General features: G+C 37.4%; 1 protein-coding gene across 3 annotated transcripts in view; it reads left to right on the top strand.

The window, feature by feature from the left end:
• LOC107653673 (FERM, RhoGEF and pleckstrin domain-containing protein 1-like) overlaps positions 1-16,845 on the top strand; it is a 103,054-nt gene that overhangs the window by 69,036 nt on the left and 17,173 nt on the right. The window contains exons 6-15 of one of the 3 annotated variants that reach the window (XM_016440453.1): positions 1,497-1,594; positions 3,795-3,909; positions 4,412-4,559; positions 4,729-4,824; positions 5,020-5,183; positions 5,456-5,524; positions 7,649-7,724; positions 8,069-8,267; positions 12,711-12,898; positions 14,682-14,771. In XM_016440453.1, coding sequence (XP_016295939.1) covers positions 1,497-1,594; positions 3,795-3,909; positions 4,412-4,559; positions 4,729-4,824; positions 5,020-5,183; positions 5,456-5,524; positions 7,649-7,724; positions 8,069-8,267; positions 12,711-12,898; positions 14,682-14,771 — 1,243 coding nt within the window. Of the gene's footprint in view, positions 1-1,496; positions 1,595-3,794; positions 3,910-4,411; positions 4,560-4,728; positions 4,825-5,016; positions 5,184-5,455; positions 5,525-7,648; positions 7,725-8,068; positions 8,268-12,710; positions 12,899-14,681; positions 14,772-16,845 lie in introns of all 3 variants that reach the window. The other 2 variants (XM_016440454.1, XM_016440452.1) reach the window with 2 other exon arrangements.

The following is a 16,845-nucleotide window of genomic DNA, read 5'->3' as shown; positions in this document are numbered from 1 at the left end:
CAAGTCGAGCGCGGGCCATCAGCAGAAAAAGAAAAGAAATAAAACAGTAAACAGCCAAAGGACGTAACTTAGAATGGGAGATGGATCGGTTTGTGAAAAGGAAGAGAAAAGCCATAGATGAAGTCGCACAGACCCAGGCAGGTGCTGGTCATTCAAAAGCTAAATGCAGAAAATATGACGAGGCATATCTTGCTCTCGACTTCACTCACCGTGTCTATACCGGACGCTAGAGTTGTCGCGCCGCGCCGCAACAGCTCTACTGTACACTGGACAGTGACCATTGCAAATCATTTTAAATTTGTGTCAGTACGTCATAAACAGAACAAGGCATCAGTTTAATGTCGGGTTTTGTCGTGTCGTGTCGCGCCGCATCCAGTGTAGACAGCGTCACTGATTATAATGGGTTTGGGTTCTACTACTGTATTTTGCCGCTCGCGTCCGGTGTAGACACGGTGTTTAATGTCGTTGGTGAGGAGGAAAGCCTGTGTGTGTGTCCTATGCCTTCGCGGACAGCATGAAACCCACAAAAAATAAAAATATAACAGAGAGAGAATAATAATAATAACAGTTATTCTCTCAATTTTTTTTTATAGGTTTAAAGGGGGCGTGACCAAAAAAGTTTGAGAACCACTGGTCTAAAGTTAACAGACAGTGTTTAGTGACTTTGAATTACCTAAAGTAGTGTGGTAAAGCAACAGATTTGTTTTTATATTTCTGCAATCTACTTTAGTTTGTCTGATTTGTTACGGACTTTCATATTAATGTTTACACCAGGCTTATTTGTCAGTGCTTTATGTTGTCATAATTATTACATGCTTACAAGGTTGGAAGTTCAACAAATTAGTCAATATACTGTGATTGTAGTTGTTAAATAAAAATGTCATTCATATCAATTCATGCATCACCTAATTTCATCGTAACATATAGGCCTTGCCTACAGAAAAGAACATTTATGTTTAATCTATCTAATAGTGTGTTGGTCATACGATACAATGATTTATAGCTTGTCTTTGTTGAATAATACAGAACATAAAGGTCTTTAAAAAATAATTGCATATTAAATCGCAATCGCAATATTGGTAAAAAAAATCGCAATTAGATTATTTTCCAAAATTGTTCAGCCCTACTTTATAGTTCACGGCTGCATTTAGCATCATGAAATGCTATTTAAAGCAAGACTGAAGTCAGGATAATTTTCACAAGCCCTTTATATGAAAATACCAGAAAATATTGATTAAAAACAGTTAAATCCAATTAAAAATTGACACTTACCCAATAAACTTAAATAATATGTAAAATAATGTTTTAGCTTCTCTATATGCTAAAGTCAGACTATTGAAATCAGTTGTGTAATTGTTGCACACCTTAAATTGCCTGTAATTCTATCAATAAGCATCTGTCACTGTACTGAAACCTTTATATTGATTTACTGCCTGTCATTCTGATTCAGTCTCTCTTCTAAATTGGTCTAATTATGTCCCGCTCTCTGTCGACAGGTATCTTTTCGCCTTGCAGATCAAGCATGACCTGGCCTGTGGACGTTTGACCTGTAATGAAAGCAGTGCCGCCTTGCTGGTCTCTCATATAGTGCAATGTAAGACATTCAAGATATTTTACCAGCACTAGGAATATAAATATTCACTCTGACATGGATTCGATTTGATTATGATTCTTTATGAAATAAGATGCATGGTTCAATTTGTGCATCTGCCTTTAAAGTAATTAGAGAGTTGGATTTGGCTGATATGTAACTGAAAATAGGTCAGGAATTATAATGATGATAATCAATTATTAAATTCTATAATAGATGCGTTGGAGTTTCATTGTTAGCTCAATATGGTCGTCTTGCACTTTCATTGGATTCTGTTTGACGATTGTGGCACAATTCACATAGTCAAACACAATCAAAAGCATTAGGGATCTAAAAAAAGGTCAGTAATTGCATTTAGGACAATAAAAGTGTTGAACACACAGAATTATGATCTGTCTCCATCGCAAAAGCAGTATGCGTAAGTAGTGGTCAACCGATATATCGCCAAGGCCGATATATCGGCCGATATTTGGCATTTTTCAAATATCGGTATCGGCCGATAAGTTTTTCTGTTTGGCCGATGTGTTCAAGGCGGGACTTTATTTTGACGGCGCTGAGAATGGCAGCCGCAGCGCCTGAGCGCACACCGCTCACATTCTCTCCCTCTTGTTCACTGTCGTCGTTCAGTTCTGTCTAATATGGATATAAATCTATCTAATAATCAGATAGAACTGTTAAATGAATTAAAATGTATACAAAAAAGTATTATAACGAAAATAAAAAATTATTCACACAAACTTCCCAGAATACTGAGTGCCCTGTTGGTTACCGTGTTTACTTCCTTTTTAATTAGATTTTTATTAAATATTTATTTATTTGTGAAAAATGCTTTGTCTTCTAAAGTACAAGTATGTTTATTTTACACAATTATTTTTAATCCATTTTCAAATGATTTCAAATTTCTTAAATATAAATTAAAATAAATAAAATTATATCGGCTTTATATCGGCCATCGGCCATCCTGCTTTCCAAGATATCGGCATAGGCTGTCAAAAAACCCATATCGGTCGACCACTATGTGTAAGTATGTTAATCTTGTAGACTTGTCATTGTCAAGCTGATGCTTCAGCAGAAATCCCGTAGGATTATTTGAATGACAGCGCTGTCATCGAGTGGACGGATTGGATTATACTCCATGTTGTCGCTCATGCAAAACCATGTTCAGATCATGTCAAACAAGCTTTGCTTCAACATCACTACATCACAGACTGGTTAGTTGCTATGGAAACCACTGCTGAGGAGGATGAGGGCTAGTGTAGCATCAGTAATCGAATCAAGAGACTGACCAGTGGTACAAACCAAAGTTATTTAAATAAAGCTTTCATATTAAAATATTTTATTATTTAAATGTAATTAAATTAATTTAATCTCATTATTTTGTTTTGCTTTTTAACTGTATTTAAACATTAACTGTGTTATATATATATATACTGGTAAATATACTGCTTTTGGAATAATCCAGTGAATGAATCAGTGTTGGCGAGTAACTAGTTACATGTAACGGCGTTGCGTAATTTAATTGCAAAATAATTGTAACTGTAATCTGTTACAGTTACTGAGAAAAAAAATGTGTAATTAAATTACAGTTACTTATGAAAATGTTAACGATTACAAAGAGGGCTACATCTAAATACTACTTCTATTAATATTTACTATTTTATTGTTATGATTTTAAATCTGTTTTAACCTCATAACAATCTCAAAGTAAAAAGAGGCACTAAAGTCTGATTTTGTGGTGGCTGTGCTTTAAAATTAAATTCTTATAATCTTAACGAGATGAAGGATTTTGAGAGATTTTGAAACAGCTGATAACATTCAATAGAAATTTAGAAAAGTAATCAAATGTAATCAGTTACATTACTTTAAAATGTAATTGAAATAGTTACACTACTTATAACATTTTAAATAGGGTAAATTGTAATCTGTAACCTATTATATTTCCAAAGTAACCTTCCCAACACTTGAATTAATTACTTAACAAATTAACTGTTATTTGACTATTTTGGAACTCAATGGATGCAAACCAGAATATAATATAATATAATATATTTGTTGTTTGTATATTGTTGAACATTATGGTAAAAGTAGAAAACATAAAAATAGTTCAAAATTTTAAGTACTTTAAATGTACTTTCCTCTTGCATAGTATTATATTCATATAATAGATGCATGTAATAGATCATCTCTGTTTCTATGGTTACAGCTGAGATCGGAGACTTTGATGAAGTGCAGTGCAAACAACATCTACTCAACAACAAGTACATTCCCGTGCAGGATGCACTGATGGACAAGATCATTGAATACCATCGGAAACACGTGTGAGTGTAACGTCATGACTCAAAGTAATATTAAACCAGTTATTTGGTTTAAAGGATACTTATATTTCATATGCAATATGGTCCAGCTGAAAGCTTATCTCACTTCCTCAGCAATAAATGATCAGTGGGCTGTTTATTTCCACACCAGGAGCTTCTTATTTAGTAAAATAGAGCTGTTTAGAGATTTGCTAATTAAACATAGTGTTCAGGGAGTTGGTCGCCATGTACAATTTGTAGATCGCTTTGACATTTAAAGTTCAGACCATTTTTAATTTAGAAGGTGCCAGGAAACTGTGTAATATTTATCAGTGTACAGATTTCATCAGCAATTACAAACAATTATAAAAGTTCTGTTCTTGCATGTTGATTCTGATATGTTCCTTTTGAGGTCGTGATTATTAAGCTTATTACTTATCAGTCTTACAAACTTGTAGAGTGTCTTCACACAAACAGATGTTTTGTACAAAAAGGCTTAATTTTCTATATTTTAACCCTTCCACAGCGGGCAAACACCAGCTGAGTCGGACTACCAGCTTTTGGAGATTGCACGAAGACTTGAGATGTACGGAGTGCGTCTTTATCCCGCAAAAGATCGCGAGGGTACGAAGCTCAGCCTTGCCGTGGCGCATTCTGGTGTACTGGTCTTTCAGGTAAGTTTCAAGTGTCTTTCCAAATAATACATCAAACTATTTAGAGTTTTATCCATTGTGGCTGTATGAGATTTATCCTAGAACAAAGCGTTCTCTTTCTTATATGGAATATGTTGTTTTTATTGCCTTAAATTGTCCTTAAATGCACTTCTATGCCTGACTTCTAAAGGGACACACCAAAATAAATGCTTTCAACTGGTCTAAAGTCCGCAAGCTGAGCTTCAAAAGGAAGCGCTTTCTCATAAAACTACGACCTGACTTAAATGTAAGTTCTCCTTTGATTTGTTTTATAACAATATCCAAATGTCTCCACTTAAAGCTATGTCTTTACCCGAGGGCTGGGTTCACAAATAACTTTTGGTGCTCGCTTAAATCATTTTCTGTCCATTTTCCATGTAGTTTAGGTGTTTCGATGGGAACATTAAAAAGACAAAATCTTCTGTTTCTTCTCTCATAGCAGAGTAGCTGTCAGGATACTCTGGAGTTCATGATGGGAAGCAGGGACTGCTGCAAGGTGTTTTGGAAGATTTGTGTGGAGTACCATGCCTTTTTCCGCCTGTTTGAAGAACCCAAACCCAAGCCCAAACCAGTTTTGTTTACCAGGGGTTCCTCCTTCAGGTTCAGGTAACAAATTGTGCAGATACAGTTGTCTTAAAAGAACTTCTTCTCCATCACCAGAAATGAAAGTTACCATTAAGGTACATGTTAGAGACATCTTACCTTGGTAACTTCTTTCTTTGGCTCAGCATATATTCTGCAGGTATTTATTTGCTGAAAAATCACAGTGCAAGTAGGTCTCAGTTCTTGCCAGATGGTCAATGTTTTGATGTACACATTTTGTGCTTCTCTCTTTGTTTCTAAACCGCTCCGTCATCTGTCTTGTTTTATCTCATCAGCGGCCGCACACAAAGGCAGGTGATTGATTATGTAAAGGACACTGAATTCAAAAAGGTTCCGTTTGAAAGGTGAGTTTTCTTGTTGACCTTTGTCTAAATGTCACTACCTTTCTGCTGCATTTCATTTCCCTCCAAAACATTTAACACACCAGTGAGAAAGAACATTTGAAGTATGAGCACAGTTATCTATTACCTAGTAACCTTTATTGAGATCAATCAAATTTTGCATTCTTAAACATCACACCCCATTTACACACCACTTCATGACTGTTTTATCTGAATAATATCCATATATGATTTATCCACAGTGCATTCCATTCTCCATTAAGCATTTTCACTATGGAGGTGAAGTATGGTGAAATATGTCATATGCCACATCCTAAAAACCACTAAAAGCCCTAGAAACTACCAAGAAGTCCCTAGAAATTATTTTAATATTCAAGAAATTTGAAATAATTTGAAAATGAATTTAAAGAATAGGGTTATCTGCAGGATTTTTCAAGTTTCAAAACTTTTTAAGACCTTTTTTAGACCTGCACAAATAAAAGTATTACCATATGAGAGTGATAGGGCAACATCAATGATAACATATTATACTAAAATGACTGTAAAAAGCATGATTTACAGATCAGATACAGATATTCACAAAAACAAAACGTTTTATAAAATGATAAACTTAACATTTCAGCCTTTATACAAATTTTAAGAAAAGTAAAAAGTATGAATTATTGTATTAATTTAAACAATTATTATCAATCAATTATTATATTAATTAAATAACATATATATTAATAGATCCACCGGTTCACATTTACAACTGCGTATTTGCTGTGTAAAAATATGGGTCGATTAATTTCATTTATTCAATGAAATCATCGCCTATTTAAGTTTAATCATCACAATTCTTCTCAAATTTAAGACCTCTTGAAATCATAATTAAGACTTTCTTGTACCATTTAACACTTTTTATGGCCTTAAATGTTAAATTTAAGACTTTTTAAGGACCCACGAAAACCCTGGAAAATAAATGTCAAATAAACATACTTATACTTCAGTTCAGACGACAACTTGATTCTGTAATCCTATTACAATATTTTTCAAAAATAAAGAAACATTAAAAATATATATAAATAAAAAAGGAAGCAAACACTGTAACCAACAGGGCACTTGGTAATCTGGGAAGTTTGTGTGCACCGGGAATTATTTATTTATTTTTTCAAATAAAGCCAAGGTAACGCTCATTTTACATACAGCACACAGTGAAAATGACATGAATATGACAGTGGGCAAATGAGCATAGTTTGAAATAAGGTGTTCAAAGGTTGCCGATTGATTCAGTTCGCATGGACCAACTTTCACGCAGAATACACGTGATCATGCAGGATACAAATGCACACTTCACAAGATCTCACAGCTGAATTAGACTAAGTCTGCAAGGTTTGTGAAATTAAATGTTTATTAGACATTCAAAGATTTGTTTAAATGATATAAATACGTATTTGCTGAATGCTCACAGTAAACGGGAAAGTATTATAATGCTTGCCTTTCTAGTACTATTAATATAAAAGCAATCGCTATAATAAAATCTTTTAATTTCTTTGTTTAACAGTTCTATCTGATTATTAGACAGACTTCTATCTGTATTAGAAAGAACTGTTAAATGATGACAGCAAACAATGAAGAGGGAGAATGTGAAGCTGTGTGCTCAGGCATTGCCATTCTCAGCGTCGTCACTCTGGTACACCGCCAAAGTCAAACACATCGGCCAAACAGAAAAACTTATTGGCTGATGCTGATATTTGAAAAATGCCAAATATCGGCCGATATATCGGTCGACCACTACTAGAAACCACCTAGCAATGCCCCCTAAAAAAACCCCAAAGCACCCTAGAAACCAACAAGAAATGGCCTAGAAATTACCCAAAATACACTATAATTGACCTAGAAATATTGTAAATCGCATCACATAGCATCAAGGTTTTTAAGCACTGGATGTAAAAATTTTGTGTTGTTTTCTAGCAGTATCATTCTAGTCAATTAAGAGTAGTCAGTGCCTTTTCCTTATCATACAATAATCTAATCAGGCAACACCCATAAAGCAGCTGAGTGGAAATAAGTCCGCTTTTGAACCGAGTGTGGAGATGCCCTTTGGAAAAAACTCCTTACTAATAATTTCCAATCTTCCATCTTTAGAAAACACAGTAAAATCCAGTACAACAGCAGTTTTTCTCCATCCCCACCCAGGCTGTGTGCCGAGGGTCAAGGAGAGGTGAGTGTAATGTATCTTAGTGTACAAACACAGTAGGAGTGCATTAAAATAATCCCATATTATGCAAGTCAACATCAAAATCGACCCCAATTACTTTCTTAATACACATTCCTGTTCCTATTGTGAATGAATCATCAGTGTTCCTGATGATTCAAAAATGTAATGCAAATGTAATAACTTTATCTCTGGTAACTTGGTCCACTTCTGTTCTGAGACAGAACATCAATGTAAAATGGCTTGCAAATGTGATTTCTTGTTGACTTTAAATTACCTGTGTTAGGAGTGGTCAATATATGCATCTCATCCTCTACCTTCCACCATCTCTTGCATTCTACATTTTGCAGAGGAATGCCAGTGCTTCAGGACATCAGATGGACTCCCCTATTGGGTGCACCCAAGTGACTGTTGAAAACCGAGCTCTCCAGCGTTACACTGAGAGTCTAACCTCACAGACCAATGGATGCCGAAATGGGACCCCCGATGAGGCGGATACTCGATTAAAGCCATCCCCATCCAAGCAGCAGGCCGAGCATCTGAGCACAGGTCTAGCATCGCATGCTGCTAAGGGTAGCAGCTCCTCGATACCTTACATCGTCTGCAGTGACATAGATAGCGAATATGATGTGGTCAAAGGCCGTGTCACTAGGTCTCACTCCCACACACATGACAATGATGAGGTTGAGCCAACCAGCCATACAGCAGGCAAGAGTAATGGTTATGGTAATAGTCAGCACAATGGACAAGGGGCAAGCAAGTCTAGATTTAGGGAGTCTTCTTTGACCAGCCATTGGTTGGGTCAGAGTTCAGATACCTTTAACAGTAGTCAATTGTCTAATGGGTCGTTTTGTGGTAATGGATCACCACGTTCTTTACCCCTGAGTAGTACCTTGGTGGATGAATTGTTTCAAGGTATGGATAGACGTGGTCTGGTGTCACCTTCCGGTCCATTAGTTGGTTCCCGGAGTGCAAACTGTAGTCCGGTAATGAGCAGTTTTCACAAAACCAACTCCCTGAATCATCCAGAGCAGATCGGCTATAGCAGTCGTCACCGTCGGGATGACGGTAACCATTACCTTACCAATGGTCGATCTGGGAGTGAGCCTCAACATTATGGGAGCTACTCCCCAATTGTCAGTCGATCCCCACACTTGCAGAAACTCCATAATGGCATGCGTAACCGTTCCGACACCGATCCCATGATTTTGAGCCAGTTAGGTTCAACCCAAGCTAATGAACCCCGATCAGTGCTCTCAAGAGCTGAACGTATGGCCGCCCTTGAACGCCGTGTGGCTGCTAATGGGCTTGGAACATCTAGCCAAGCTCGATCCAGCAATGTCCAGAGACTGTATGGAAGCCGTCTCCGTGCTAATGACCACAATAGCCCAGTCCATATGATTGATGGTTCCACTAGTAGTGGAACGGAGTCTAGTGATACAGAGTCAGATGCAGGCAGCAACTCTTACAGTCAGCCCCTAGGCTTTGGAAACCCTGGGGTGGTCAATTCCTCCCCTATGCCCCATAGCAAGGACCAACTGGAGGATGAGGGTCAAGGGGGAGAAGTTGGCTACAGTTATCCCATCAGTGATGAAGATGGGGCACAATTCTTCAACTGCTAGAGAAGATGAAGTGTGCCTGGTTACTGGTTGACTATACATCCATTTTGCCACTTGAAGGCCCAGTCAAGGTACTTCAAGGTGTGTTGTGTAGTTTTTGTGCCATCAGTGGCACCAAATGGACATGGCATGATCTGACATAGTATTAACCAATCGCAATTTGGGGCGTGACTATCTGTTTTGGCAGATACGGGCAGTGTTGGAGAATTACACTTGGTGGCACTAGTGGCAAAGATTACACATTACAAGATTAACAAGGTTAGCGATGATGGTATTTTTGCAATATTTGGAGGGTTTAGAAAGAAGAATGTGTTCTGCCTGAGGAAATACTTGATTATTTCATGCACAATTCATAACTATTGCTCTTAGAAGATTAACTTTAGATTGATGAGGAGTTGAAGGTCCTACTGCAAAGTGCCGTGTCTGTAAATGTAGAGAATGAAATCTAATTACAATTGCAAATTAAGGTTACCCATAGTACTGCTAACTAATTGATTAGTCATTGAGTATTGCCAAACGTTGCGGAAGATTTCTTTATCATTCTTGTAGAAACAAAGAATTACAATTATTTCTGTTAGCCATAGCCATAGTTTACAGAATCTAATGTCAGAGATAATTTCTTTATGCAATAGCAATATGTTCAAGATATGAAAGGTTTGAGGGTGTCTCTGCTGTGTGGCATTGACGTTTTGTCAGAGCTAGTTTAAAGTTCTTCTAGATTCTGATGAATAAATTTTGTCTAAAGTTGAACTATAAGTTTGTGTTGTCATAAAAACAGATTATACTGGTAGGATGTGTTGGACGGTATATCAGATAAAATAAAAGACTGTGTTGACATAACATGAGATAAGCAACAGTAAATGGTTTAGCATTTTATCATGCATGTTAAAGATTTTCACCCAACCATGATGGCTTCATGCTAGCTTTGTTATTTATATTATTATATTTTTTTTCCCCAAACTGGTTGAAGTTCCAAGTTCATTATCTTTGGTGTTTCTACATGGGGTGCCAGTCTGGTGGCATTGTCATGTTTGCTTGCCCATTTCCCAGCATGCATCACTCCTTTTAAAAAATATAACATTAAAAAAAGAGCTTATTTTGTTTTGTTTTGCTTTGCTGCTTAATTTCTTCTTTCTTAAAACCACTGTATCTCTGGCACGCCTCATCAATGTCATCTGTTTGCGGTGCGTTTGCAATGCTTGATGTACTTTTGATTTGTAAATATATTAACCTGTGCTCAGGTTGCATTGCTTTTAAGATCTCTCCTGCCCAGTGTCATCACTGTTCTAGCAGCATGTATCTCTGGAATGCCTCAACTTGTCTTTTTTCCCTCTCTTGGAAGCATGTCAACCTGTCCTTGTCTCAGCATTTCGCTGCCCTGTCCTTTTCAAATGTGTAAAATACTTTGCATTGACTTGGGACCCTTAAAATGCAGTAGTCTTTTGAAGTGGAGATGGATGTAGGTGAGATTTGGACAGACTGTGAGTAAGAAACTTGTTTTGAGGCTTAGCATGTGAAGTCTAAAAAGATAAGGAAGGTTTCAAAGGGCTGTCCTAAAACGTACTTTAAACTTATGTTCAATCTTTTATCCAGACGTTTTCGCAACTTCCATGCTCTTGTTTTTTGCATATGTGTTATTGCATTCTGACTCACTAGGAAATGCATTTGTGATATAATCTTTTAAAGCATTTGTTTATTTTCCAAAAGCCAACTTTTTTCCTTTTGAGAAATATTCTTAACTTTTGCATGGCAATCCTATGTCAGTGAAAGGATTTGGAAAGTGTTCGCAAAGCCGTTTGCAAGACCACTGCAGTTTTTGGGTCTGTTACATAAAATTTGACAATATTTATTGGAAAGTGACAGTTTATGCCACTGTTTATATGATTGTAAATAATTCTACCCACCCAGCTTTCCAGTGATCTGTAATTTGTCAGTGGCCAAGGTAGCGTTCATAGGTTTTTGTAAATTACACTAAAAAGTGATTTAACTTCTCTGCAGGTTTTATTATCACGAGAATACTGTAGCAGTATTGAATGATTCACTCTTGTCAAGCTGTGATCTCCTGATTATTTCATAAAATGTACGTTGCTGAGGTATCCGAAAAGTTCCAGATATATTTGTGTAATATATTGTAACTGTACTTTTTTAAAATACTCATAATTAACAAGGCAATCATTGTGGCACATATGCAAAACGATTAACCATAATTGTAATGTGTTTACAATCTGCCTGACGTAGACTGTACTAGATTAAATAACCAGGTAAGCAATGGAAGGGTCATGCCCATGAGCCTTAGTACACGTTTTTTAACTCTTCCTCTCTGTTGCAGCCCTGTAGCACTTTTAAATGGATTTTCGGAAGTCTCAAGGTTGTTAATTTTCTCGATGCCTGTTCACAGGTTCTGTACGATTGATGTCTGCTTTTTACTACTCCAAACCTTTGGTCTTATTCATTCTGGAACACTTTAACATTGTAAATGAATGTGTATTATTAGCAATAAAACTTGGTACTTGTGAAGCGGGACTCCAGATGTTTACTCGAAGCCTGTAGATGTTAGCGCCCCTCCTCGTGTGTCTTGTTTCGTGGTAGAGTAGCTGTAGTCGTTTAGTTGTTTGTCCTGCATGTTTGCATGTGTGCGTGACTTCACAAGGCCTTTGTCACCAGATTTGTGGCTCTTCCAACTTCCTCAGTAATGGCTGCGCTGTGGACACTCTGTGCATTTGAAATGTCCCGGTTCGCATGTTGCATCCCATTCATGCCAAGGCATGGAACACGAAACGTTTTCGGGCAAGTATGTGAATGTACTTGTGTAGTGAATGTAGTGGTCTGAAGATTTCCCCATCATCCAGGGAATGTGTTATATATCCCGGCAGTGTCCTCAGGCAGAAATCCCAGACTTGGATGGTGTGACTCACTCATGTCTGGATCCCGATGTGGTGCTGTCAGCCGTAGTTAATTTCCAAACACAAAGTGTGTCGTACAACTTTACCCCTTGGTGATGATCTCGAAATAAAATGTCAAAACTACCCTGCAGAAAAGACTGAGATTGACATGAATTTGCAAGCTAGTTCAAGCTGGTTGGTGCTGGTCTTACTGGTAAACCATGCAGTATACCAGTAAAATAAAGATTTTTGTTAAAGCTGTTGACCAAGAAGTCTTGCTAGTGAAGATTTCTAGTGGTGATACCAGCATCTAAAATGCTTGCTGGTAACTAGTTAGCTGCTTTTTTTCAACAGGGTAGTTTTACAAAATGTACATGTTGAACCCTGGATTGCATTTACTATATGTAGTAGGTCTAACTAGTCCATTGACATTTGATAACCCAATTCGCATTACGTCAAAGCTTTAGCATGACCTGCCTGTTCTCCTGTAGGTCCCGTTTCCAGGAGCCCTCAGCACAGCGAATCTCCGTCTGCAGGCCAAGTGATGGTGAACGGCCAGAAACAGAGTCTTAACCTAGGCCAAAGTCCAGACGGACGGCAGCCTTCTCCTCTCACTAGCCCCTTACTGACCGACGCTGGCTTCATCCGCACAGATGACGAGGATGAGGTTCGGAGGAAGGTTTGTCTTTTGAGGAGGGTGGGAGGGGGGAGGGAACAGTGTTCGAGAATAGCACCACGTGTTAGTAAAAACTTGGTTTGATGGGTCACTTTTATTATTATATTATTAAAGTATATAATGATTTATTATTTCTTATCTATTTATTTATTTAAATTTTTATTGCTATTGTGATTGTTTTAATTTGTAGTACCCAGTTTTTACTGTTGATTTGGCATGGAATGAATGAATTCAAAAATAAATAAACAAAATAAATACAAAATTAAAAAATAAATACTCAGTATTTACTGAAAAGTCACTCAGAAAATGTCAGAATAACCAAATATTAAAGCAATTAATATGCCTAACTGATATAATGTCTATCACTTAGTTTTATTACTAATTAATATTACTAAGTAGTTATTATTTTATTGCTGATAAATACTTAAAGGGGTCATATGATGCGATTTTCAATTTTTCCTTTCTCTTTGGAGTGTTACAAGCTCTTGGTGCATAAAGAAGATCTGTAATGTTGCAAAGACTAAAGTCTCAAATCCAAAGAGATATTCTTTATAAAAGTTAAGAGTCAGCCACACTTACCTAAAACGGCTCGTTCTAACACGCCCCCACATGTCTACGTCACTATCTGGGAAGATTTGCATAACGCCGCCCAAATGTTCACGCAAAGATGTGGACGAAGCGGAGTCCAGCCCGGGGTCGTCACATGTGGTTGCCGCAGGCATCACAATATGGTAAGGGACGTAACATTTCCATCACACGCTTGAGGAATTCGGCCAATCACAACGCACTGGATAGCTGGCCAATCAGAGCACACCTCGCTTTTTCAGACCGATGTGCTTTGTAAAAATCGACGCGTTTCAGAAAGGCGGGGCATAGGGGTGAAACAATAATGTACAGTATGTGGAAAATTATGTGTTTTTTGAACCTTAAACCGCATAAACACATTTCATTACACCAAATACACAAAATAATGTTCTTTTTAGCAGCATCATATGACCCCTTTAAGGCTAGTCAGTTTCTCAATTCATTGGCTGTTGTGGCAGAAGGTTACATTTGGAGGCTGCCATTGTTTTTTGTCAGCCAATTCAACATCATTAATTGTAGTTCATGAACAAATGCACGGTCTTTTTTTTTCAAGGACCCTAATTTTCCTCTTTAAATTACATTGTGCTTGAATTGAAGGCACTCTTGACAAATTAAGGTTACAATGAGAAGTGGAAAGGCTGCTTTAAAAGTGTTTTATCATCAGAAGTACCACTGCATTTTGGTCAAGTGTCTCTGTGGACGTCTTAGAATAGGAGACCTAGAAAAACTCAACCCAAATTTCATTCTATTTAGGGCAGATTATGTAGCGGTGGAGTGAGCGGCTCAATAAACAGTGAGAGTTTTACTTTACTGAGATGTCGCTGTGTGTGTGTGCGAGGGTCAAGTTTGGTTTGTCAGGTGTTGTCAAGTGATTTGCTACTTGCAAGCAGTTGTTGGCATGTGATTTAACAGCATTTTTTTGATGTTTATATTTCTACATAATTTTTTATCAGAAAAGAAAAATGCTTATATTTTAAATATATTTAATTGATTTTAAATGCTTATATTTGCTGAAATGTATTAAAAGCCACAAAAATCCTGTTTTGATTTCATGGCATCTTTAATAGTATAGAAATATCTCCTGTCATTATTTTGTGAATGTTTAATTTAATTTATGCCCTCATAATTTTTAATTAGTTTAATTCAAGTTAATTTCATTTAATTCAGTGTAATTTAATTATTTTTTTTCTTCTGCTCACAGAGGTTCCCGACTGATAAAGCATACTTCATTGCCAAAGAGCTCCTGACCACAGAGAGGACATATCTGAAGGATCTGGAGGTCATTACTGTGGTAAGACTGTAAATACTCAAGCAATCTCATGTAGCCGTTGTGTTTTCAGGATGTTTGTTGTTTTTGTGTCAGCATTAGCTTCACATACCCCTTTTCCACCAGCATGAACCGGGTGCTAGTGCTATTGCCGGTTCGGAGTTGGTTCAACTGGCGAGCCTTCTAAGAACCGGTTTGCCTTTCCACGGGCTAGAGAGCCACCACAGAGCCAGGTCTTAAGTCACTGAATACATCTCATCTTTCCCAGTAACGCTAGCGCGGCAGCGCCAAACACAATAGGCTTGTTCGAGATGCATCGGCGCACGACACCAAAGCACCGTGAAAGCGATCCAAAAGCATAAAGAGAGTCGTCTGCTTTCCAATCACTCCCGCGGTACACCGACCAGTCCGTGCAGTGCTGATGCAGCCCGAACAAGCCTAAACACAGTCAACAATGGTGGACGTTGCATTGATATTGATGTTCATGGCTTTGCGAATCTACATCGGCATCCAAACATGGCGAATTCAACGTGTTTGTGTTTAGCTGCCATTTCAAAAATGATGGTCAAAAGTTTCTGTTCATCTTGTTGGTCACGGTAACCCCGCCTCCAGCCCCTGACGCAAGCGGTTCTTACTTCTAGACCAGCAATGTTTTGGTGCTACTTACGAACCACTTTTCCTGGTTTGGAGCTGGTGCTTTGGCTGTCGAAAGACAAAGAACCGATTTGAAACTAGGCTCTGGCTCCGAACCAGCACTCAATCTGCCTTGGTGGAAAAGGGGTAACAGTAAATACCTCAATCTAAGTCTAATTGATTATCTGGGACGTTCCATCTGTGACCTATGCTGTTATTGAAGTTTTATATTAGTTTTTAAATACTTACATGTACAGAGACAAGTATAGGCCGCTAACTTTCTCAGTATTTTCTAAACCTTGTTTGGAACCTTGTTGCTAGGCAGTTGCTATGGTTTTCTGTTTGCAAGTTTTTTCCCCCCAAACACCTGAGGATGTTATGCAGTTGCTGAGGTACTGTGTTGCTAAGCAGTTGCTTAATTGTTTTGTGGTTGCTAGGGCATTAATAAACTGTTGCTAGGTTGTTTTGAGTTGTTGCTAGGGTGTTGCTAAGCAGTTGCTAAGGTGTTTTTGGTTGGTAATGGTTTCTGGTAGTTAGTGCATTGTTAGGTTGTTGCAAACATTTTTGGGTGTTAGCCTTGCTAGATGGTTGCTAGGTTCATTAGTAGATGTTAGAGCTAGGACTAGGTATCGTTAAAAAAAATTGATACCGATACCTTGACTTCGATACCGGTTCCTGAACGATACTTTTTTCGATACCAATTTTATGGTATTATTTTATTGGTACTTGCCGATACCGAGTACCGATACCGATATTTTTATTGCATTTGTAAATTTTTTAAATATTGGGTACAGAAACCAAAAGGGTATGTATAATGTTAGTTGGTTAACTTCATTTATCAAATAGATACAGTCAAACCAAAATGTATTCAGACACCTTCAACATTTCTCACATTATCACAGTTTATTCACTATAGTTTAGAAAATGGTAATAAAATATGACAAGAACTCAGAGTTACACTGTGTCAGAACAAATTCATCTTGATAATGTTAGATAATTTTGATAGAAATGTATGTAATAGATTACAATCAACCAAAAATTATTCAGACAGCTGTTAGTATGACAGTATTTACACAACTATGAATACTTTGTCGGGCAACCCTTAGCCTTAATGACAGCCTGTAGTCTCCTGGGCATGCTGTCACCCAGCTTCATGAAAACCTCAACCTCAAACAAAGTTTTTTTCCCAGACTCGGTCTGAATAATTTTTGGACCCAAATTTGTATCAATTTTACTGGTAGTCCACTGTATGAAGAATTTTTGGGTATGATTTGTCACAGTTTACTTTATTTTGCTATCCTCACTTACATAAATGAACTATAGTGTCCTGCACCCACTAGTAAAAAAATATCAAAAATTATATCTGGTCTCTGAATCATGTTTGGTTTCACTGTATATCTTTCGGTTATTTTCACACTCAATTATACCCATTAAAATGTATTTTACAAGTTTTTGTTACTTTCAC

This window comes from Sinocyclocheilus anshuiensis, unplaced genomic scaffold (genome assembly GCF_001515605.1).
Source record: "Sinocyclocheilus anshuiensis isolate Anshui unplaced genomic scaffold, SAMN03320099.WGS_v1.1 scaffold175, whole genome shotgun sequence".
NCBI lineage: Eukaryota > Metazoa > Chordata > Actinopteri > Cypriniformes > Cyprinidae > Sinocyclocheilus > Sinocyclocheilus anshuiensis.
This window is presented reverse-complemented; position numbering and strand designations above follow the sequence as displayed.